The sequence below is a fragment of the Varanus komodoensis genome, unplaced genomic scaffold (genome assembly GCF_004798865.1).
Source record: "Varanus komodoensis strain SLA01 unplaced genomic scaffold, ASM479886v1 scaffold48, whole genome shotgun sequence".
NCBI lineage: Eukaryota > Metazoa > Chordata > Lepidosauria > Squamata > Varanidae > Varanus > Varanus komodoensis.
The window spans coordinates 2,321,343-2,346,175 of NW_025336059.1; the positions used below are offsets into that span (position 1 = coordinate 2,321,343).

The 24,833-nt window shown below is 50.3% G+C and overlaps 1 protein-coding gene across 3 annotated transcripts; it reads right to left on the minus strand.

The window, feature by feature from the left end:
- Positions 1 to 1,495: 1,495 nt before the first annotated feature.
- Positions 1,496 to 23,515, minus strand: ENO1 (enolase 1). 3 transcript variants are annotated; one of them, XM_044445413.1, is made up of 12 exons: positions 23,387 to 23,515; positions 17,413 to 17,506; positions 14,896 to 14,991; positions 12,845 to 12,903; positions 11,790 to 11,859; positions 10,479 to 10,612; positions 9,200 to 9,422; positions 7,127 to 7,324; positions 4,584 to 4,785; positions 3,757 to 3,865; positions 3,559 to 3,617; positions 1,496 to 2,110 (listed from the first exon to the last, which is right to left on the minus strand). In XM_044445413.1, the coding sequence occupies exons 2-12, from the start codon at positions 17,495 to 17,497 to the stop codon at positions 2,041 to 2,043; spliced, it is 1,305 nt and encodes a 434-aa protein (XP_044301348.1). In that variant the 5' UTR covers positions 17,498 to 17,506; positions 23,387 to 23,515; the 3' UTR covers positions 1,496 to 2,040. The 3 variants fall into 3 exon arrangements, with proteins under 3 accessions (XP_044301348.1, XP_044301349.1, XP_044301350.1); XM_044445414.1 differs by lacking the exon at positions 12,845 to 12,903 and adding an exon at positions 13,200 to 13,258; XM_044445415.1 differs by having other exon boundaries at positions 23,405 to 23,482.
- Positions 23,516 to 24,833: the final 1,318 nt, after the last annotated feature.

Genomic DNA, 24,833 nt, shown 5'->3' on the forward strand with positions numbered 1-24,833 from the left:
AATTCAGCCTGCAGCCCGAGACCCTGCACTCCTGCTCTAAGTGTACAAAATTATATTAAAATAATTCTCTCAGGGTTTGATGAAACATATTGGTTATGTTCCTGGTTTCCTTCCTTCCTTCCTGTCCCATTCCAGGAACAGCGAAACACCCGGCCTATGGTCCATGCCAATTTGCTGCATTGAGGCGACTTAGAAGGCTGAGCCTCAGTAACTGCCTCAAATTCACCCAGGGAGCTCAATCGCACTGACCAAGAAGTCCCAATTCTACTTGGGCACCATTTCCCAATCACATACCCACTGCATCGACTTGTTCTCTAAATACACAGCTATGTATATGAAGATTTTACACATGGAAGGAAATATTCTTAGTAGCAGGGCACTGCATTTCAGTTTGCAGTGAAGCATGGGGATTTCATGCGGTTCTTTGGCCAAGCACAAGCTGCTGGGCAAGGTCACTTTTACCTTTGGGAGTTCTTGCTATACCAGACAAAGCCCACAAGAGGGCAGCGCACACATTTCTAATCCAATAGCATGTGTAATGGCAAACACGGGCCAATGTGCATTTTTAGGTACCTACTGCTTCATCAACTTTACAAGTGATGGGTAGATTTTTTGAAATGCTGAAATTGCAACCATATGGGGAGAAAGGCTGCTATCAAACTCTTAAAAATTTATTCCTCCAACCAGACTAGTCATATGGGGAAATTAAGGAAATGCCTTCCCTCTATGCCTCAAAACATTTAATTTTCACCATTGGCAGATTCCTGACTGTTCCTCTAAGCCCACAGAAAATCAAATTTGCCCAAAAGTGACTTTGGGAGTTGGTAGAACTGCAAAACTGGAGCATAACAGAAAGCATTCCTCTCAGATTCAGCTGTCCACTCCATCAAAACATTAGTCAGTTCTGTGATTACTAAGTAGTGAACACAGAAGTGGCATGTTCTCCTGGTTACATCTCCCATCAGCCCCAGCCAGGACTGCCACCAGTCAGAAATTAAGCAAGCTGCAGTTCAAAAGAGCTGGTGAGCACCAAGTTGACGTTCTTTAAGCTACAGGACCACTCCAAGATGCTTCCACCGAAGAAAAAGCATCAATTTTTAAAGAAACCAGCCACACAATCTTATGACCACCAGACACTAAGCAATGAAAGGACTTTTGGAGGCTCAGCTAGAAGGCCATATGTAAGTAAGGACTGCCCCACTGAATTGTATCCCAAAATATCTGTTCTTTTCTGCTATCTCCTATCCAGTGATTTGCTGTGTTTGGCAAGAACAGTTGTTCTCTGAAATGTTATCAGAAGACGGCAACTGGCACTGTTTTGTCTTCCGGCTAAAAGTACTCCTGTCCGTCTCTCGCAAACCGTGCCTTTTGTGGCTGCCTCCACCACAAGGGGGAAAAAAACTTTCCACACGGGCCCCACTCCATTCTTTCCAAAAAAATACACTCCCCAACCCCACCATGGAAGCTCCCCATTAACAACAACTGCAGACCAGGCTGTTTCTCTGGTTTTTATTGACCTCATGTGAGAACTACTATTTTTTCTGTTTGCAGGTACCTCAGGCCACACCGCAAGTTACACAGCCTCCGCACACTATGTAGGGAAACGGTAGGGGGAAGAGAAGAGAGGAGGAGGAGTAGAAACTCGCTTTCCTCAGTTAGGAATGCCCCCCCCCCCCACCACCAAGTGGCCGTAGTGTTACAGCTGAACGCCAGGATGTTTGTCCTCCTTTTTAAAGCACTCACCAAGGTTTGGTGGAGAAGGGAAGGCACTGTTCCCAAATGGGAGAAGACAAGCCCTTTGGAAAGCAACAAATTGGGAGTCAGGGATATAGGTAGGAGAGAAGGAGAAACGGAGGGGTTAGGGTTAGACAAGGGACTCGTAGCAGCCTAGGAAGAGAGACCTGCAAAACCCAGTGGGTTCCATCAGCTGCCCTTTTGTTTTGTAGTACATAAGCACTGCGGGGTTTTATTTTTCTCTAATTAGGTGACTAGTGCTTCCAACTGCAACCGGGGGGGGCAGGGGGGAGAAGCCAAAATGCTTTATTTGACACGAGGGTTCCTGAAGTTCCGGCCAGCAAAGCGGGCCTTGCTTCCCAGCTCCTCTTCAATCCTAAAGAAAGGCAGGACAGGGAAACGGGAGAGGAGAGAGAGAAACCAGCTGGAATAAGAGGCAAGTATTACCAGGAGAGGGCAAATAACCTGTTTTTGAAAGAAATTCAGGCTGGAAAATGCTGGAGGGTCAGCACATTTTCATGGCTAGGCTTGGTGGTGGCTCTGCAGGTGTCACGAAGGCCTTCCTCGTTAACACTGCAGGGTAGGGAGGGTGACACAAAGCAGGCCACAAGATCTGGCGAGCCACAAATTGCCCAAGCCTGAAGCTCGAATCTGTTGTGTCTAATGCACTACACACTAATGGCAAACGCAATTCGCTGGCTGTGAAACAGCGCCCTGCTCAAGAGAGAGGCGTCAGACCTCGGGGGATCAACAATTTCAAGGAAAAATCCAGAGGGGAAAACCCTGCACTGGCCAATCCCCGCCTCCCCCCCCACACACACACACACACGCCCAATGAGAACAGAATATACAGCATGCTGATTTACTGTTGGGAGTTAGAGGCAAACGGGGAAATTCATGAAAAAGGTCATGACTAGCTCCTTGAGCCCCAACATTTAGTCCCAGCTTCCACATTTAGGCAAATCTATTATGCACAGAAGCCATGGGGAAAAACCATTGTGCAATCAGGCCGTCTGATCTAGGCCTCTGTGTGGTGTGCGGAGTGGCTAACCAGCTGCTTATGGGAAATCGAAGAGCAGGAGGGGGAGGAGGCAAGGGCACTCTCCCACCCAGGTTCCCCAGATGCTGGAGCACAGGGGCATGCAGCCTTGGAGGAAGGTAGCACAGCCTAGCAGCCACTGATGGCCTTCTCCTCCATGAACTGGCCCAAATTCTCCTCTAAGGCCACCCAAACGGGCAGCCCTCTGTCCTCCATCCTGGCACAGTCAATTCCACAATTTAAATGAAATCCCTGTGTGGAGGAACGCCAGTGCGACTAACAGGCAAGGGGGCCAACAGTCCGCCATTCCACCTTCTCCGCAACCAAGCCCTTTTTCCTTTACATTCAGCATTTATAGCATTTTATGCTGCCCCTTCACCAGAGGCTCCCAAGACATCTTGCAGTTGCAAAGCCATGACCTTAAAAGAAAGGAGACTGGGAGGACAAACGAAGAAAAGCAATCTGAGGCACTAGATTTTTAAACAGACACAGAGACATGCATACCACTCACAAACAAAAAACCAAACAGAAACCCACTGTGAAAAAAATGCCAATTGGTTCTGAAATACAAAGCACTATTTGCGACGGCAGAATTAAAACTTAAAATATACGATACAGCACAACCGTCATTTAAGGCCGAGTTCTAATAAATGTTCGCATCTGGCAATATTCAGGCAGAGCATGCATGCCTACGGTTTAGACAGATTCATAGAAACTGAGAAATGCAAGCAAGGAGCAGGTTAGCAGCTAATTCTGGCTAGCACATTTAATTATGCGCTACTTACCTCAGAAGCTGGTTATATTTGGCTAGACGTTCAGATCGGCAGGGAGCACCTGTCTTGATCTGGAACGAGAAAAAGCCCAAACCGTGAGAAAACAAAGCCCATGTTTCCCTTTGGCATGTCCAAAGTTCTCCCGCCTTGGACAACAAGAACAAGGTGCAGGGCATTCCAAGGCAAGATGCTCCGCAGGGGACCACATACCTGTCCAGTGTTCAGCCCAACCACCAGGTCCGCAATGAAGGTGTCTTCGGTCTCCCCAGAGCGATGGCTCACCATCACACCCCAACCGTTGGACTGGGCCAACTTGCAGCTGAAACAGGAAGAGAAACTTGAGCGCTGCCAGCACCGATTAGGACTCGCACCGAGAGCAGCCCCAATGCAGCCCTTCTTTCCTTCGCATGCTGGCTTGGAAAATGCAGTGCCTCCTCCTCTGTCTGAACCCCATAACAAATCTGAGAAGGAGCTTAGCTGGAGAGTCCATGCCCAGCTCAAAGTCTTTCCCGTGCAACTCCTTGTGCATGAATGGGCCTGTCATTCTGCAGACAATACCAGCTTGTTATCCCCTCAATGGACAAGGGAACGGGGGGGGGGGGGGGGCCCCGGGGGGGGGCACTCTTGAGGGTGGCTCCCCCCATGCTGTTTGTTGAATCCCCTCCCAAAAAGATGCAATTAGCTCCCACTGTGGATGCCGGCTAACTCAATCTGAAGACCCTGTTACCTTCAAAGGATTTTGGTTCCTGGCCTTTTGGGTTCTGGTGTTTCAGTTAGAATATTGTCATTGCGTTTTAAATTGCTTTAGCTGCTCTGTGCCCCTCATGGAGGAAGGGCAGGAAATGGGCATTGCGAATGCAAAATTAACAGAAGCGAGTGCCCTCCCAGCATCCCTGACCACTGGCATGCTGGCTGAAGCTTAAGTCCCACACAGCCAGAAGGCACGGGCCTGAGAAGTCTGCTTCAAAACAGTGCCCCTGCTCCATTTCAACCCGTTTTCAATGCTTCTCCCCACTGCAGAGGGAGCAAAGACTTACGCCTGGAGGGACTCCGTGACCGAGCCGATCTGGTTCACTTTGAGCAGCAGACAGTTGCAGGCCTTCTCTTCAACAGCTTTGGCAATCCGCTTGGGGTTGGTCACCGTCAGGTCGTCACCCACCACCTGGATTCCTGCGGTGGCAGTAAACTTCTTCCAAGCAGCCCAGTCATCTTGGTCAAACGGATCCTCAATGGAAACCACTGAGAGGGGACAGAGGGAGGGAAAGGTGGATCATCAACTCACCGGACGAGAAAGGAGGTGGCTACTCCTTCCCTCAAGCTAAGGGGGCCTGGAAACCAAATTCTAAAGGAAGCAGCCTGGAGAAGGTCAGAGGGAAATGTAACAGCGCAGTGACCCCCAACCTTTTAAGGCTGGACATCCACATGTTGGGCATGTCGTGAGCGGAGCCGGCTGGTGCCGGAGGTCAGACTAGATGGCCCAGGAGACCCCTTCTGACTCGCTCTGTTTCTATGTTTCTAAGGCACCAGGGACTGGTTTCATGGAAGACATTTCTTCCATGGACCGGGGGGGTGAGGAGGAGGAATGGTTTGGGGATGAGTCAAGCACATTGCACTGGTGCCTCATACTTCGAACTTAATTTGTTTCAGGAGACCATTTGAACTCTGCATCGTTAGAAGTCCGAATCAATTTTCCCTATCAGTAATAAGAAGTTAATTGTATTTAACCATGGGCCACTACAAATTTACAAGGCAAAACATCAGATTAGCACATAAAACCATAAATCAAGTCTATCAAAACATAGTACAAAAAGACCAAGGCGTAATTCAGGGCGGTGTCCCTTCAAAACCTCAGTAGCTCTTATCTTTTTATAGCTGCTGAGAGCAAAAGGAAAAACTCTGAGACACATAGGCATCAGCCTCTGATAACAAGAACACTAATTTCTCAGAATCAGAGTAAGCATTACAAGGGGCTAGCATACTAATCATTTTTTTCCCTCTGGGTTCACAGTATGAAGAACAGTAAAGAACATAATGCCATAGATTCTCCACTTGAGGTGATCCACAGATAAGACAATCACTGCTCCATTGGAATATGAGTATAATGACTGGATAGGAGAGCTGTATACATGGTTTCAAAACAAAGGGCTGTAAAGGCCACCCTAAGGCTATAATTAGGGATGCTAACTAAGTAATTAGATCTTCAATAGTCACATTTGATTAGTTTAAACCAAGGAGCAACCTTGGAATGCAGAACTGAAAGTCGGTCAACTGGCATCTGAACAATATATCCAGTCCCTCAGATGAGGGGAATCGTCAACTGTAGCCTCTATTAAGGAACCTGAGTCATTTAGGGTCTTTTCATAATAGCAAATTGAATGATTTATGCCTCAAAGAATTGCGGATGGAGGAGCTGCTCTAGTTCCAATGCTTTATTACAGCAAAGTGTACAAGCGCCCCATGTTTCTGCTCCCAACAGAGCAGCTGAGGTACCTCCAGGAAGGGCAGGTGTAAGCCTCAGAAAAGTATTTTGAATCTCCTCCAAACAAGACAGTATATTCTCCTTCCATCCCCATGCTTCAATTCCATCTAATGAAAAGTGAACCCTACCCTAAACAATACCCATTTCGATTAATGAAAGGAATTAAGTTGTGAGGTTGTATGAGGTGTGATAAAAAGGCAAATGTTTAAGCAAAAATTTACAGGAAGAGACATTGCCAGGAATCCCCCAGGAAATGCTCCCCCTTGCTTTGAACACGTACCCCCATTGTTCTTTAGTTGTACTCAATTCAAGCCGAAAGGATTCAAGCCGAATGGACTCAAGGCAAGGTGAATCGATTCAAGGCCAGACCAATCGATCCAGGACATCAAGGCAGTGCGTCTTTTGCGGTCTGTGCGTGTGCCGACTTGGGCGCACAGCCCATGATCGTTTTCACCGCAACCACCTTTTTGCACCTCGCTCGCGGTTTCAGCATAGCAGCATGGTTCGAACTGCGGAGCGATCTTATTGTGACTCCAATGTTCGAACTCGGGATCCTGCTGTGCAGCCCAATTCCTAACGGGCCACGGGCCAGAACTGGCCTGCAGCCGAGGGGCTGGAGACCCCTGCAATAGCTGCTTGCAGGACCCGAGAGGCTGCCCAGTAGAAGATGGGGCAGGCGTGTTCTCCGGTGCTCCCCAGCCAACACACGGAGATGGCACAGAAGCAGCTTCGAGCTCACCCTTAGGAGCAATTTCCTAACCATGCAAGCAGTGGAAAGGGCTGCTTCAGAAGACTGTGGGTTTCTGGAAGTATTTCTTATTTACACAGAGACGGCTTTCTACCAAGTAGTGCCTGCATTAAACAGGGGGCTGGACTAGATGATCACTCAAATCCCTTCCAAATCTATGTTTCTACCATTCCAGGAAGACCAGATATTACTAACTACTGCACTGGCATGGTGACTTCCCTTGACTCCACAGTCCAAAGCAGAGAAATCACTTATTCCCATTTTTCAGAAAGGAAAACTGACTGGTGATGTACTAGCTACTGCTGACTGCCACGAAGCCTTACACCCCGCCAAAAGGCATATCCTGTGCTCACCTGGGTAGTTCTTGATGAACTCCTTGTAGAGGTCAGACAGCTGGTCCGGTGAGATGTACCTGCTGGGGTCATCGGGGGACTTGAAATCCAGGTCGTATTTTCCATCACGATAGAACTCAGAAGCTGCCACATCCATTCCGATGACAATCTTGTCCGAATACCCGGCCTTGCTGATAGCTGTCTTGAGCAGCTCCAGGGCTGTGCAGAACGACAATAAATACAGCTATCAACAGAAAAATCACCAAAGCACTTGGCTTTTTTCCAGGCCTGTGCATTTTTTAAGTGAACTATCAATAAAATATGTATACTACATACACACACAAAAAGGAAAGTGTATGGGGTTGGTGTTTTTTGAAGCATTTCCCCTTTTCATTCTGAAACAGGTAAGTTCCTAGTTCTCATGAAATTCGACTGACGGCAGTTGTACTTTTATTCACCTTCCCACCTCTCCAGCAGTTACTGCTGTACACTAGCCTCACAAATACTTCATTAACAGAAACAAGGCATATTAGAGGGGGGAAACAAGGCCGCTGTGCTAGCCTTGCTGAAGACCACCTCCAGAAGCCTCCTCCTGCCTCAGCTTTCACCACTACCAGCCATTCCAGCAGGCTGTACAGAGGGAGGTAAGAGGGAAGGAAACAGCCACTCCACCAACCTGCTGACTTTTTCCTCTTCCCTCCCCACTCCTTTTTCCTTACATGCCATGATTTTTCAATCTAAGCCTGCAGACTGCAAATATCTCATCGTTATTAATTCCATTTCTATACCACCTCTGTTTACATGCAAATAACAGGAGGCTTCTTGGCTGAGGAGTGGCTCCATTCAAAGCGGTTCTGCTGACGTGCCGTGCTCCCAAGTTACACAGACGCGCCTTTGGCTGGGGAGAGCTGGCTGCCACAGGCAGAGGCTTGCAGGAGAGACGGGGCAAGGAGCTGAGGAGGTGTGTTCACGCCTCAGAGGACAAGTGGCAGCTGCACCAGCCCGTCTATTTTCACTGTCAGTGCTCGGAGAGACACGATCCAGCTGGGCGGTTTTAAAAAAAGAATGCTATCACGCAACTTTCCACATTGCTCGAAAGCAATTCTTGTCCACCCCCCAAGAACAGGGCTGTTGTTAACTCAGTGCCTGAGAAGAGATCCTGGCAAGAGAGAAATTATCCCATGCTCTTTTCTCCTGGCTGTTGGACGTTTCAGGCGATCCTTTTGATCTTGGGAAACAAGGAAAAGCCCAGCAAGAAAACCCTGGCTCCTGGGATGCACGGACCTGGCTGCACAGAATGCTAATCCAGTTTGGGGTGTTGAATTGTGGACTGTCGCGATGTGCAAACTCCGCTATGCTAAAAAAAAATATGGTTTCTTGTCCACGAACAAGCCAGAAAAAGCAGTTAAGGGTTTACTGTTGGGTTCTGAACTCCAGGTGGTTTAAATAAGGGTTCATTTGTTACATGTGAACCCTACACTATGGGCTATGCAGCAGTTTGTTTTGCCTGGCTATAGAAATGGCGGCCAAGAGAAGTAAAAGAAAAAACATGCTAGTACTTCAGTGCTACAAAGTCATCTGGGATACAGGAAGGGCACAAACAGGAGAGGGAAACAACCAGCCCAGGGACAGAGAAGAATTTATGGTGGCATGCGGAGCTGCGGTCTGTGCACCTCAAAACAAAAGGATCTTGTGAATGGCACAAGAAGGGGCAAAGAGATTTCTGCCTTTCCTTTGGAGACTGCTTGTAACCTAGGTTTGTATTTCAATAACCAGTTACAAGGGCAGGAAAGTGCATTCTGAAAGACAGCCATGTTCCTAGTCCTCAAGGTGGCAACAAGCAGGCATTACACTTAGGCACAACCTCAGAAGCCAAGCAGGGACCATGGGCAGGATTCCCAGCAACCATGAGGACTGGTGAACTTCTGTGGCCTGCGTCAATTACGTCACAGCGAGCAGAAGACGAGCTACAAACAAGGTTTGGATCCCTTGCAAAACAAAACAAGAGACCCAGGCACGCCCACACCCTGCATGTACGAACGCGACGTGCGAAGTGGGCAGGACAGCTCCATTCGCCGGGCTCTCCCCTTGTACCTTCTTTGTTCTCCAAGATGTTGGGAGCAAAGCCGCCCTCGTCTCCCACGTTGGTGGCATCCTTCCCGTATTTCTCCTTGATTACGTTCTTCAGGTTGTGGTACACTTCGGCACCGATGCGCATCGCTTCCTTGAAGCTCTCGGCACCAACGGGGAGGATCATGAACTCCTGCATGGCCAGCTTGTTGCCGGCGTGAGACCCGCCGTTGATCACGTTGAAAGCCTGACGGGGGGGCAGAGACAAAAAGGAGAACAATGAGACACGTGGTGTCCCAGAAACACGGCCGAGCGATCGAGAAGAGGGACAGAGCGCTGGCCAGGCCGCGTGAAAAGTAAAAATCCAAGACAAACTTTACACTGCTACGTCCCAAGCTGGTCCTTTCCGTGGTGCCCTGCCATCCGTAAAGGGCTGCTACTGGCAGCAAAAATTGCTCCGTCCTTGCAGCATTTTTGCAAGAAGGCAAGGCACACCTTCCCGTTGTCCCTTGTTTCTTTGCAAAAAGACCAGACAGGTGAGCATTTGGGGCGGTCGCAGAGGAAAGCAGGGCCCCCTACAAGCCCCAGGGTATAATGCAGCACAGTGAGGCCCAGACGCTCCTCACCCCCTCCTAGCCCTGAAGATCTTCCCTCAACCCCACTACTAGGCGGATCCGTTTCGCCCGCTTCGTTTACACACTGCTCTTCCGTCAATCCACATTTGCGCAGGTTTTGGCAGAAGAGCCTGTGGGAAGATGGCAGCCCACGGTGCCGCGTGGGTTTATCTCGTCTGCAACCAGAAAGGGGCGATTACATCTTCAAGCATTACACGTGGCAAACGCTTCCATGCAGCGCTTCCTCGCCCCTTCGAGCAGCCCTCCTCTCTCAGTTCCCCGCAAGGAGAAAAGCAGCCTGTCAGGGAGAAAGGATCCAGAACAGTCCCACTCCTCACTGTGCTAGCTTCCTTCTCACAGAGGAGCTGCCTATCTTAATGCAGGGAAAGAGAAGAAACGGTGTGCTACCCGCAGTGGCTTCATCCCACTCGCTTTGCGGTCACTGCTTTATTTTGCAGTTGCGGTTCTGGTACGTGCACAGCTAGCTGGGCCCTTGGTCCCCCCAGCAAAGCTCTCCTTATGTTCTTACATCTTATTAAGGGGGGGTGGGGCCTTCAACTCCCCCTTCGAATGTGCCAGCCACAGCCGAAAACCCAGCAGGCCCAGGGGCAGGAGGCACTCGACCGATTCCCTTCACCTTGCGAACAGACCAGAATTTGCCTCCTGCAGGCACAGCAGGAGAAACTTACGGGGACCGGCAGGATGACGTCCTGGTTGCCAGCGAGGTCGGCAATGTGGCGATAGAGGGGGACCCCCTTTTCAGCAGCACCGGCCTTGCAAACAGCTAAGGAGACGCCCAGGATGGCGTTTGCACCAAACTTGGCTGCAACACAAGGAGAAAAAAAATGGGTTTCTTGCATGGAAAACATCCTGTTACAGTCCGGGCTGCCTGGGCTCACCCCCACAAGGTATGACCTAGCCCACTCCAGGGGTGCCAGTAGACAGAGAGCCCAAAACTTTCTGGTGGAGCAAATTCTTTAAGGTGCAGAGCCTCGGGCCAAACTGAGCCTTCCTGGGGTCCCCAGACAGACCCACCCCTTTTCTGGGAGCACCAATCAGGTAGCTTCCCCACTATCAGGTGATGTTTCTCCATTCTAAGAGGCTGAAATGCCTCTCCATCCCCTTTGCCTTTGGGACTCACCCACCCCTGCCATGTTGCCCCAAGTTCCACCCTGGGCTGACAGAGATACTGCTGATAGGTAACCCGTTTCGGATGAGTGCATGTGGGAATGGTGACTTCACCATTCTTCAGAAGAGATGCTTCCTTTCCCAAGCTCAGAAGAGACAATTTATCAGAAAGAGCCAAGAAATGCTTTTTCTAACATGGTACCCTCTCCAGAGGTTTTGCAACACCACACCCAGCAGGCCTAGCCAGCACTGCCAATGGGATAACAGGTTCCATGGTGCAAGGCATCCATCTGGAAGGTGAAAGTCTGCCACAAAACTGAGAACATGTGCCACAGATGCTCAGTCACGCCGGAGCAGTCCAAGTCTGGAATTCAATCTCTCCTCTTTCAGCCCAAGGGCTGGATTAAGTTCCAGAACTGGGCACATTCCAGAGGCAGTGCCAAAATACCAGCCTATTGAAGCTTAAAATCCTTGCTACCCACAACTCAAGAGGTGCCTTCAGAATGAGTGGAAAGCTGCACAAGAGCCAGTGAACTACCAAACCAGTTGGAATGGGCCTGGCCAGGTAAAGATAAATTTCGGGATAAAAATCAAATAAATAACTAAGCCGAGAGAGTCACGCCTGGCCTACTAGGCCCTGAAATCACAGCATCTATACCGATTTATTTCTGACAGGGCAGAGCTGGTGTTAAACAGAAAAGTGGCTGAGTCCAAACACTATTACTAGGTCCTTCAGAATCTGCCCTCCCCAACCAGGTTTTGCGTCTGCACACAGAAACCCTGGGATGAGGTCTCCAGCCGCCGTGAAGGGCAAAGGTGGTCTTCTCTACCAGCCCCAGACCGCCCACAAAAGGCTGCCCGGATTTACTCACATTTGTTCTCTGACCCATCCATCTCCAGCATCAACTTGTCTATCTTCTCTTGCTCCAGGACACTTACGTTCTGCAGGAGAGGAAAGAGAACCCCGACCCGACACAAGATGAGCCACCAGCACGATCCAAGAGGGGAAAACGCACAAGTGCCAATTCACAGAGAACACTCCCCCGCCTCTCCACCTAGGTCTGTTTTCAGCGGAAGATGCTGCCTTTTCAGCCTGATGCTTTGGACTTCCACGACCATCAGGCCGAGCCAACAGTTCGGGATGCTGGAGGTGCAATCCACATGGCCTGCAGGGCTCCAAGTTGCAGGAGGCTGGGCCACCCAACCCGCTTCCTCCGGGGCCACCGGGTTCTCCATCCAGCAGTGCACACACCGGAAGAGACTCTCCTGCCGCCAAAATTGAGATTTTTTGTGGGGAAGCTGGGTTCCATCCTAACTTGGTAGGAAGGCAGGCATTAAGCCGTTTTGGTAATGACGCAGTACCTCAGCTTGGGGCAGGATCAAGACGCTGCACGTAAAACTCAAGGATTAAACCAAACGGTCCGTAAAAGTTCTTCCCAGCTGCCACTGGCCAAGGCGCCCCGCAGTCTGGTGAACACAGAGGAGAATTAACGCACCTCTCCTAAACCTGGAGAAGATGGGGAGGGGGCTCTCCTTTACAGGACACCGAGGCTCTGAGATGAGTCCGGGGGGGGGGGAGGTAGCCTTGTGGGGAGTTCCCAGCCTTGCAGGTGAACCCCACTGCAAGATGGGGTGAGCAAGCAGGCCGAAGGTTCAGCAGCCCTGCTCGAAAAGCTCTCTCCACAAAGCTCTTCCTGGAACATTGCACATGCGCTCCTTCCAGTTACAGGAGTTGCACCTCGACATTTTTTCTCAGCCATGCCGCACTCCCCAATACAGGCATGCATGCTTATTCATGCGCCCGGGAAGAGCAAGGTGTTTGCCGACGGTTTAGAAAACAGCCATCCCTCAGAGAACGAAGCAGCTTTAAGGAAGCCGTGAACGGCTCTGCTGGCACTGCAGTTAGTCAAACGAGGAATGCTCCTACCTTGTTAACCAGAGCAGGTGCAATTGTTTTATTGATGTGCTCAACAGCCTTTGATACACCTGGAAGGAACAAGCAAATCCATCACTAACCCCATCTACCACAAGTCAAAGCAGGCATTCATAGAAGATCGCTTGGTACTGGAGTTGCAACCCCAAGGCAACACGAGACAGTCAAGTGTGCAAAGATACTTTCATTTTACTCTTAAGGATAATGATGGATCAAATGGTGTGGCAAGAGGGAGGGGAAAATTAGCCACCCTCTAGAAATGCCTGCTAGGTGGTTAGTTCTCAAGACCATGCAGGAAGGGAACGCCTGCCTGGAGCGGCAGACCGTGCCACAAGCGTGCGTCCATTACCTGTGTACAGAGTGCCGGTGCCAGGAATTCATTAATATATTTAACAGCCCGGGAGACACCTGATGGGAACCATGGGGACGAGGGAAGAGAGGAGAGAGAGAGAGAGAGAGAAGGGGTGGGGAGAAAGACGGAGAGAGATGAACGCCCACAAGAGAACACAAAAGCAGACCATGCCAGGAAAGAAAAAAATAGGGGGTAAGCGAGTGGAAATACAGAGCAAAATAAACCAGCAGGCCCTGCCAGCATCTGGCCAAAAACCAGAAATGGAACAGGAAGCAGGAACAGCTTCAGGTATGGCAAAACTGCTCCCAGTTCGACCCAAACAGTGAGGTATCTCTACCCAAGATGCACCTCGGCTCAGACACACCCCAAGCAGTGGTTTGTGCCAGCTGTCACTGAGGAAGTTCAAGCCACAGCTTGCTTTCTGAGAGACAAGAGCCAAACCATGTGTAAAGAAACCCACTGTATACATTGGATGCTGCAGAATATGTACTTCCTGTAGCTTTTGGGAGCCTGCACGAATCTGGCCAGGCCTGAGGCCTGCATTGTGGTGCTTAGGGCCTTTCTGCAGACAGAGAGTTGGTTAGAATGTTGTTGAATGGTGGCCAGACCAGAGAAATCGGGTTTCTGATGCCTGGAGATTCTAGCTAGCTGGAAAAGAGCAGCTGAGAAAGTGCATCGCTGGAGCTAGTCCACTGCTAGTCAGTGAAGGCAGAAAATCTGTCAGTTGGTCTGTGGCAGTGTAAAAGGACCAGGAGAATGTAAAAGCTCAGACCTCATTATTAAACTCTTTCTTCTCTGTGGGATACGTGGCTTGGAATAATTCAGGAGTAAGAAGCAGGTAACTTTCCTCTGCCAGGAGGCCTAAAATCTTGCCAGAATATTATACAAACAAGCAGTAAGAACCCAGATAAACTGGGTTTTTAAGCAGCCAGAAATGCATCAGGAGTTTTGGGAGTTGAGGAAAAGCAGGACCTGGTTGTGGGTGGATTTGGCTGGAATGGCAGTTCAGGGATGTGACAAAGGAAGTCATTAAGGGATTAACAACAGTCTCCTCCAGTCCTTAAGGAACTGTCACTCAGCAGTCTTTTGAAAACCCCAAAATAAATACCAGTATGTGCAAAACATCCTATCAGCTACTAGGAAGGTTTAAATTATTCTAAGAATGCTGATGGCTGCAGAGAAAGTTCAATGCCGAGTTACAGTGGCAAGGAGTTCCTTGCGCCCAGAAGCAGGACATCTCACGGGTGGGGCTGCCCAGTGAAAGAACTGCTCTTCCCTGTGCAGAGTTCACATCCCCACTCGGCCCTGAAGCTCACTGGGAAACGTAGGGCCAGCTACTCACTCTCAGCTTCTCCTACCTCACAGGGCTGTTGTGGGGATAAAATGGAAGTGCATGTATGCCACTGAAGGAAAGGTGGAATACAGAATGTAAGAAATAAATGATGAAACTTTGGTAATGCATCAATTACATCTTCGTTGCACCTTTTATCTTTGACACTGCCCTTCTTCTCCCAAGAAGGATCGCATTTGCTAGGCTGCCTAAAAAGGTTCCCCTCCCCAGGCCTTCAGGGCGTTTTGTTTCTAAGGTGGGAACAGGCAAGCCAAAGGCATGTTTACGGACAAGCATGTAGCGAGCCAAGATGTTCGATCAAGGAGAAACGGCGGTGCAGCGGATCCAACAGGGAGGAGTTACCTTTTCCCAGGAAACGCGTCTTGTCATTGTCACGAAGTTCCAGGGCTTCATAGATCCCAGTAGAAGCTCCACTCGGAACGGCAGCTCTGAAGAGACCTGGAAGGGCAGAAGCATCCAAGTGAGCGCAGCTGCTTCCCTGGGGGCAAACCAGCACTTGTGCTTCCAGCCCAGCATTTTTCATTTTTGTTTGTTTTTGCCGCTGCTCAACTGAAATATTAGCAGTCGCTTTCCCCCATTGTCAATGTGCATTAAGTGTAACGGGGCCAACAAGCTCCTGTTACTTATTCCACTGTGGGCCAGTCATTCTGGTGTAGTTAGTTCCAAGACAAAACCCTCCCTTCTCCATTTCCTTCTTTCCCAGCTGTTAGGAACTAAGATGAAGGAGACTGGTGGACCACAATTCCCAGGGTTCTTTGCTTTGGTCATTTCCAATTGGTGGGGCCTGATGGCCCAATGGAGGCCCAAGGACCCTTCCCCTTGCACCAGCTCACCCCTGCTGCTGCTGACATCTTGAAATAGGAAGCTGCCGTATGTGGACTCAAACCCTTGCTCCCTCCAGCCCAGTACTACCAACACAGGCTGGCAGAAACAGCTGACCCAAGGTTTCAGGCAGGATGCGCCTAACCAAACCTGGAGCTGCTGGGGTTTGTGACCTTCCCATGGAAAGCAGAGGAGCTACTGCCCCTCACTGGGGGAAAAGCAGAGGGTCAGGGTTTTGGCAGAGCCAAAAAATCCCAGGGGATTTTGAACTGGGTCAGAAATGAACTCAACATTTGCAGTTCCTAGAACGGTACTAACGATCTTGCATTCTAACTCATTTCCCCCCCCCCAAGTTGGTGCCCTCCTGAAGGGATGGACTGCCACACTCATCATCCCCAGCCAGGATGCTGATCAGCAAGGGTGGCTACTGCCATCCAGGACAGGGAAGCTCCCAGGCTGGTTTCCTTCAAACTCGTGTGACTCGAGAGATTTTGCAACTAATGAAGTGACTCAGTGTTTGAAAAGCTGCACCGGAACAGAGGTTTTGAAACAGGACTGTTTAAGGTAGAACAGGACTGTCCTTTTTATTTGGCATCAGCCCATTTTCTCTTTTGCCAGCCAGAGTCCTCCAGTGGCAAAAGGCCCACTTCTCTCCCCACCTATTCAGGCCAAAGACTCATTAGGAGAACATCCGTGTATTTCCGCAGGGCCGGGCCAGGCAGCTCATTAGTTTTCGGCAGCCACGACTGCGGCCTTCACACAAAGGACGTGTCGGATTCCATAAGGCACGGAGCAGCCAGTAACAAAGGACAGTTTGGAGGGAAAGCAGCAAAGAGACTGACCCTCGCAGCTAGAGGAGCTGGGAAGAAGACTGTCTCCCCCCTGCTTTTTTTACAGGGCAACCCCAATTACACCAGAACGGCTAGCAAGCTGTGTCACAGTTTCCAATTAGATAACACTAAAGCATCCAAGCCGAAGGGAGGAATCGTTAGCTGTTAAAGCTGCACTCACAGATTTCGCTAAGTTTGCATGCGGGGCGGGGGGGTTGCACTCCATTCAATGGGGCAGGCAAGGAGCATGGAGGGAAATTCCAATGGGGCAGACAAAGCTTGCTTTGAAGGGAGGCCCAGAAAGGACGGGGGGCCAGAGCAGGAGAGACAGCTACGTGTTCATCCCGACCGCTTTTCCCAGCTCAACGGGGCTCAACAAAGCATTTGCAACCCAACATTAACCAAGGGGTTTGTCGGACTATTTATTTATTTATTAAAACATTTTTATGCTGCCCCATTCGCCAAAGCCTCGGGGCGGCTTACAACAATAAGTTAAAAAATAATTATAACATTAAATTAAAAAATATAAACATTAAGTTAAAAATACAAAAATACCAATATAAAATAAGCCGCCCTGGTCAGATAAAATCCAATAATATTAACAATTAAACTCCCATCATCCCCAGGCAGGGTTTAGGCTGTGTGTGACAGCATCAGTAGTCCAAGGGGCCAAGCTGGAGGAGGCCAACATACCGAAAATGCGTTGATGGAATGGACCATCAGTCTTAAATCAGCCTCTCCATCTAACCCCAAACATCATTAGCTTGCAACTGCTGTCATCCCTTACCCTGGCAGCTTGGGACGATGGAATGTGTAGTCCTGGGCACCAGGATGGTATAATAATGTTTGCAAGGCCTCAGACTGCATTAAGGTGGCTCATGTGCCTCTAGCTTACTTAAGGCGACCAAAAGAAAGGTTGGGGACTCGGTGACAACACAGACACGCCGGGGGGGGGGGCAGGCTCAGGTGCAATCCCAGCAGCTCCAGGTAGGGCTGAACAAGGTCCTGCCTGAAGCCAGAGTGCCCCCACTATTTTCACAGAAACACGTGTCAGAACAAAAGACTTGATTTTAAGGTGGAGAGGGTTGTGTGGATCAGATCGAGGCCTATATTCAGCCCAGTATCTCCTGCCCGCCCGCACCCTCACCCCACCCCGGGAGCCGGCATGAAGCCCACACAGACAAGCAGACAGACCAAAGTGGCTCACCTTTCTTGGTATGCAGGTCTACTTCCACAGTGGGGTTCCCACGCGAGTCAAAGATCTCACGAGCGAAAATCTTGACAACAGCCATCTTGTCTGCCTAGGAAGAAAGAAGGGGAAGACAAAAGACACCACTGAGCGTAAGGACGTAACCGTAAGACAGGTGCAGCTAACATGCCTTACATTAATTCAGAAATTCCGGTCCATCTACTTTACACATTTCCCTACTGTTCACCATGGACCATTTGAAGTCGCCATAGGCGAATACCAAGCACAAATCTGACAGTACCATGGATAACCAGGGACTCCTGCAGATGCTCGGAACAAAGACATTCCACAAGTGAGGTCTTCTCAGGGGTGGCCCCCCAGTTGTGGAATCATTCAAATCAGGCCCAACAGACCCCAACGTACTTGTCTTTTTGGCACCAGGTTAAGAGGTGCTGCTTCTCTCAAGCATACAGCATCAGATCTTATACTTTCGCTCGACTCTTGAATTTTTCTTGTGCATGGAAAACAATCCACATCTCCGTGTGCTGTACGCTTGCAAGTAAATATCTTTTTATAATGCATTTTTCAAATTTAAATGTTTAAAAGCAGCCCAGAGGGCAGGTTTAAATAGCAAAAAAGGTGGCGCTTGCTGGGAACAGGACTTTTCTATCTAGGCACGTACCAGATTGCACCCCCAATGCAGAGGTGACTTGAGCTGAAATTCATATTTGCCATAAAATTTGGGTCTAGCCAGTGACACATACTTTCTCCTTCTCCTAACCATCTCACAGGGCTGTTATGCAGATAAAAAGAGGGAATCTGTTCTGAACTGCAGGGGAGACAGGAGGGACTGACACCCCAACGATATCAATGCCAGTTTAAACTGCGGTTTCTTACACACGCAGGCCTTGAGCAGAATTACTTACTGCCTTAAAAGGGTTTTAACACTAGTCCGTTCCTCGGATTCTAAATCCCTCTCGTGCAGCTCTTCTTGTGTGTCTGCATCAACGCCAAAGCCCCTCAAGCCCCAGCGGGCATTCCCGGAGGCTTTGCAAGTTTTCCTGCAAGTGGCGGCCCACTCCGTCGCTTCCCCCCAGCGGATACTCACAGCATGCAGGCCCAGAGTCCTCACCGGGCCGAGCCAAAGCGGCAGCAGCATAACCGCAGTGCCGGCGTCCTTCAGGGCGACCTCCCCACAAGCCCCGCCCCTTCCTGAGCCTCCCGCTTTGCAGGCAGGGCCGCAGCTTTTCCAACTGGCCACCCCCCATCGGCCCCTGGGGGCCCAGATGGGTGGACCCTCCCCGTGGGCACAGCAAGGAAACCCGATGCAACTCCTCTCTCACAGATCTGCCCTCTTCCCTTCAAAATCAGGAAGGGCTGTACCGCCAGTGCACTCCGGACTATTACATTTCTACCCCACCCATATGCCTCCTGCCAGGAACACGGCTTGCTCAGCCAGTCCCTCTCCGTTGTATCGGCACAACAACCCTGCAAAGTTGACCAGGCTTGACTGGCCCCAAGTCATCATGGACGGGGGACCAGAATCTGGATGTCCAAGTCTTGTGCTACCGTGGCTCGCCAGGGGTGCTAAATGACAGCTTCCTTCATCCCCAGCCAGCATGGCCAAAGATCATGCTGGCTGGGGATGATGGGGCATGTAGTCCCCAACACATCTGAGGAGCGTCGGGCTTGGGAAGACTTGGCTTAACGTTTATGGTACATCTTCCCAAATGGCTAGATCTTTTATTTGAAGGGTTTTTTTTATAGACTGTCCCATTACTGGTGTCTCAAAACAGTTTACAACAAACACAAAATAAAAATGGCACAGCTTCCAGTGATTAAATATTAAAGCCACAATTAAAACCAGCTAACTAAAATAACAGGAAAATATTATGAATATGGCTTTTAAAAAAAAATCTGAGTTCACAGAAAAACCAAACCAAACCAAACCCAAGCTTTTAAGCTCAGCTTTTCCCCCCAGCTTGTGCTCTCCAGTTGTTAGGACTTCAGCTCCCATTACCCCCAGCCAGCAAGGCCCACAGCCAGGAATGCTAGGAGGTGGGGGAATCCAATGCATTGAGAGGGTTCTGGGTTGTAAAAGGTGGTTCTACCCCTTCATCATGCAAAGTCTGTGCGTCCCCAAGCTTGCAACTGGCAATTATGTAAGTAAATTAAGCGGGATGTTCTAAGTCTTTCCCCTGCAACCTAACACTCTATCCCACTCTTCCAAGCATCAAGGACACAGCTCTGCCTGAGTAAAGCAGATATGAGAAAAGTGGTTTTTTATTTATGCACTTCTAACACATAAACAGATTCCAGAGCAATGAGCAATACAAGATAAAAAGAGTAAAAACCATATTAAAACAGAATGCCAATAAAAACTCCTTGGCTAGTCCAAGCAAGGCAATCCCCTAAGATAAAGATGCTCTGATGAAGATCAGCCCTTTTCCATCTCCTCCTGACCTCCAGAAGCTGCAAATTCTGCAGAAAGGGCCCATCATGCCAGAGGTTATGTTGGACTGCAACTCCCATAGGCCCCCTCAGCACTGGCTAAGCTGGCTGAGGATGATGGGAAGGGTAGCCCAATAGGGAAAGGGGCAGCTGTACCAGGGCTTCCACCCAAGAGACAGCTGGGAAGGGAGAGGGGAAAATGGCAAAGAGGGGAGAGAAGAGGGAAGGGACACATGCCCACAGCGAGAGGCGCTTTTTCCTCTAATGGTTCCATCTGTGGCTTGGAAGCCAACAAATGCAATTTCCTGCCTGCCTCGGATGTCTCATCCTGCCCCGTGACTCAGCATTAAGGCAATGGAGAAAAACTTAATTTTAAAGACGCCTCTTCAGTCAAAATGCCTCCATCTCCGCCACCATCTGCTGTGCTGTACCACATGTCCCTGAATTCCAGGAGACAGACAGAATTACTCCTCCTCCCAAATCGAGACCAACTGTTCTCTTCTTTAGCAAAAGATCCAACCCCCAAGGGGTAGAACCACCTTCCTCAACCTGGTGCCCTCCAGATGTCTTGCTGGCTGGGGATGATGGGGTTTGCAGGCCAAAACATCAGGCACAAATCCAGAGAAGAAATCCTTGGGGGAATAACAGGACAGAGCTAGATGACAATCAGGCCTGCTTCCATTGTCTCCATAGTTGTGTCCGCTCTATTTCAGGGTTCTTTCTCCGACTTGCCAAACTACTGAAGACGGCGCCTCTGTTCTCTAAATCACGACAGGGACATAAACTGGGAAAAGCAGGCAGGACTTGCAGGAGCAGATCTGAGGTGGCATTTTTAAGACTCCCAAGGCAGGAATGTCTGGAGGGCCTCAGACTGGAGACAGCCAAGTTCAGATCTCCAAGTCACTTTCTCCCCATCGAAACAACCTCGCAGGGTCATTGTGGTGCTAAAATGGTAAAGGGTTCAGAAGAGGGGAAGCCAGCCAAATTCCCTGAAATGAAGTAAATTCCTTGGCAGCAGCAAACTAGGAAACATTGCAATTTTTCCTCTGATGCACTAGCTATTTGCCAGAAGGATATGTGCATTAAAAAGGTTTAGCTACAGACTAAAGCAGCACAATCCATGTATCTCTTCAGTCTATTACATGTGCCCAAGATACACATCTCCCATGTTTGACTCTACCAACTTCCTTTTTCTTTTTTTACAATTCTGCAAACATTGGGGTCCCCTAAACATGTGATGCTTCCCTCTTTTTTTCCTGCTGCTACCTGACACCCACGTTTACTGTTGGAGCAACTGGTGGACTAATAATTTCAAGCTCCTTTTCACAGTTGCTGTAAGCTCTCTAGGCAGGGACAGTACCACTTCCATGTCCACCCTGAAAAAACAAACTACCTCCAAAAGCCCTTCTTATCAAACTGATTTTGGAACAAAAAAGGCATCCCTCCAAGCTGCACTGAGAGCCACAAATCCTCCCTGGACACAGAAAATTTAAAAAGGGAATAACTGAAGTAAGAACTTAACATTCAATATTTGAAAATGGGGAAATGAAGGACAGCTACTGTTGCAAGAGTGGAAGGTCACAGCAAGATGCACCATGCAACACTGGCCGTTAATCATTACATAAGTCAGAGTTTCATCATTAAAGAATAAAGCAGCACAAGATAAAGTGTGCAATGCTGTATCACTGCACCCGAGAGAGATGCACAATCAATGCTTTACTCTAAAGGTGACACAAGACAGTTCTTTTCTTCCTCTGCAAAAACAAAAAAAAACTTTACATGGGTTTGCTCCCTCCCCCTCCCCTGAAATGCATTCAAGAGCTATTCAAAGTGCTTGAAAATTGAAAGCCGCTTACTTCAAGAAAGGTAGCGGTATGATTAATTTCCTGAATTGAAAAAATCCCCACCTCAAATGTTAACAGGCTCTCACCCTGCACCCAAGAGAAAGCAAGCCTGCTGCTGCAAGGAATTCATGACGCAGAATCTGCTGCTCGATGCAGAACCTCCCACTCGGTACGGCTGGCGAACCGGCCAGCAAAAAAAGGCACATGCAGGCCCACTGTGAATCAGCACTTCAAAAAATACTCCTTTCCGGCCACTTAGCACATGCCTGCAACACGCTGGATAACTCGGCAGCTGCCCCCCTTGTAAGTCAGCGCTCAGTTTTACAGTCAGGCAAGCCGGAGATAGAAGGAGCCAGGTATGCGCGGTATGCCCGGACTTGCACAGCCCGCGGCCACGGCGTCTTCAAACGCAGCTACTCCATGTTTCTCGGCCTGCACTCGCCCCCGCTGCCGCCTCTCCCGCAGCATCGCCTTCCGCAGGGCTATTTCGGCCATCGCTGCGTCATCCCCCGCTTCACGCAGGGAATGCACAACTCGGGGCACTGCACATGCGGCTAGTCCCCAAGAAAGAAGCAGAAACTGCAGGAGCAGAAGGAAGTGTTTCGGTATTGTACTCGAAAGACCCCCCTTTCCCTTCCTGCTCAGCCCCCCAGAAATCATGGTTTGAGCCTTCTTTGCAGAGGTCGCACGCCGCGTAGGTCACAGTCGCGGGGACGGAAGGAGACCAGGGGCGGAGGGGCCATTCCTGGAATGGAGGAGGGAGCTGAGCTGAGCGTCCTTACCAGGAGAGTCCGGCTCAACTCCGCCACTGCCCCACGTCTCCCACCCCAGCTCCGGAGAGGCCAGCCCGACGCACGCCGGCAGGGGCGGCGGCACCGCAAGAGGCGGAAACGGCCCGGCCGAGCCCTTTGCAAACAAAGCTCCGAGGAGCCCCACTGAAAGGCCGCGGAGGGCTCCCCGCGAACCCTCCCAGGGTAGCCCGACCCCCGCTTCTCTCTCACCCCCCCAGCCGTCGCCCTCGGGAGACCCACCGCAGGCACCCTTCCTGGGAGCGGGGAGGACCGGGGGGGGCGCGCACCCAGAAGGAAACCGACCCCCCCGCCTTGGACCTCGCGTGCCCGGCTCCTCTCCCCCGATTGCCTCTTCAATGCCTGCACCACGCCACCCACTCCGACGGCCCCACCTTGGAAAGCTCCTTATTCACGTGGGGTGCGCCATAACGAAGGCTTTTAAACGGGCCTTCGGCCTCTCCTACCAATATGAGGGGACTACAGCTCCTATCACGCCGCGTCAGGCGGGGAGGACTGGGGGACTCAAGCCAGAGACCCCCAGGCGTGGGCGTCTCTCTCGAGGGGGAGACACGCCGCCCTACATGCGAACTTGGGAACGCTCTTGGCGAACAATCACTGAAATGATACACGCAGATTTTGGGGGCGGGGAGCAGAGCCCGAGCCTGGCCTTCACTTTCGGCAAGCGGCCTTCGCCGGGAATGGAGCCCGAATGGGGCCGTGAACCCCACCGCTTGCGAAGGCACCCCCATCCCCACCTTTCCTTTAATGCACGAGGCCAATTGCTGTCGGCAAGCTTTTGACAAAGGGGCTTCCCCGCCGCACGCAACACGCTTTCCTGCCCCCTCGGAAGAATGCATCTTCTGCGCGGCAGGGCACCCTCTCCTTCCCCCCCCCCCCGCAACTTACCTGTGGCAAGAGCCGCACCTGCAAAAGCAAGACTATTAAGCGGGGCTTGGAAGCGTTTGAGAGTTACGGGGGACAATGCAACGGCGGCAACACAGCTGCGCTCGCGCTCCGGGGACACTGGGACGAGCGGCCCGGCTCGCGCCGAACTATAGCCTGCTCCATGCAGATGAACGCCCCCAGCCCGGCTTCTCATTGGCTGCGCGGGCCGCTTCGCTTGCCTCCGATTGGCCGCGAGGGCCGCGCGGCGGCTCCGCCTGCCGACGCGCGTGCGCTACGTGCCCCGGCGGCCCTTTCTGCTGAGCCCGCTAGAGCGCATTTTGGTGCGTTTTTTTCTTAGGCGGCGGAAAATCCCCGTTTTGCTGAATGCGGCGAGGGGCGCCCGCCGTGTCTTCCTCCCCTCTCTGCACCCGGCTTCTCCCGCCATGCCGCAGTTGCAAAGGAGGCGCAGCTCAACCGGAATCAGGGCCTCGCGCCCCCCAAGAAAGCCAAACTGGATTTTTAAATTTTCTTTTTTCTGCCTACATCTCCCCCCAAAATGTAATCGTACAGAAATCAAAGTACATCTCGCTCTCAATCCCTCCTGGTTTTACAACTGTGCAATATTTGCATAATCATTCTGCCCTAGTCAGTAACTCCCCCCCAAAAATCAAACCAAGTCAGTTAGATTTTTTTTCCTTCTCCCATTTCTCAAAATTGAATGCTGAAGAATCACACGTATCCTCTGCAACGCCCCATCTCTTCCTTCCTTCTGCTTTTTCCACCATGAAGTGGTGCAAAGCTGCATAAAGCAAACACTCATTTCATAATGTAATAGTACACAAATCTGAACACGACAGGAGATAAAGCCAGGACCTATTATTTCAAATATACATTCAACATACATGGAATGTGTTTCAAAATAAAGATACACCATCCTAAGCAGTCTATAAGGCTACCTACCATACAAGGTTGTTGTGAAATAAACAGTGAGGAGCGGGGAGATAGCCAGACTTGTCACCATGCATGCCTCGGGAAAGACCAGTTGAAGCTAAATTACTAAGAAATATTGCATCGGCTCTAATATACTGGAATACAAAACACAGCCAATGCTTTCATTCAAGGGCTCCCATAGCCTGGCTCCTCTGCCTTTTGACAAGTTTCTTTTACAGCATTTATTTCGCTTTAAGTCCCCCCTCAGTTTATGTTCAGACACGATGGTGAATGCATTATGTTGCAGCTTATATTCTTTAACAATGAAAACGATTTCCAATTCATCCATGACCAGGTGGGCAACAAGGGACCATCCCGCCTTTTGCCTACAGCCCCCAACATTCTGCACCATGGGCTATGCTGGCTAGTACTGATGGGAGCTGTAGGCCCAAACATTGGCAAGGTCACCCATTGTCCACTCCTGCCTCCATATTTGCCCTCCTGTCCCTTGAGATCGGTGGCCGAGGCCCTTCTCTGG

Bases quoted from the DNA above. Each gene is read 5' to 3' on its own strand.
- ENO1 (XM_044445413.1), bottom strand. From the start codon at position 17,497: ATGGCTGTTGTCAAGATTTTCGCTCGTGAGATCTTTGACTCGCGTGGG. The intron at 14,992-17,412 runs GTGAGCCACTTT...CTGCCCTTCCAG, and splicing joins AGACCTGCATACCAAGAAAG to GTCTCTTCAGAGCTGCCGTT. The intron at 10,613-11,789 runs GTGAGTAAATCC...CTTGTGTTGCAG, and splicing joins GGATGGGTCAGAGAACAAAT to CCAAGTTTGGTGCAAACGCC.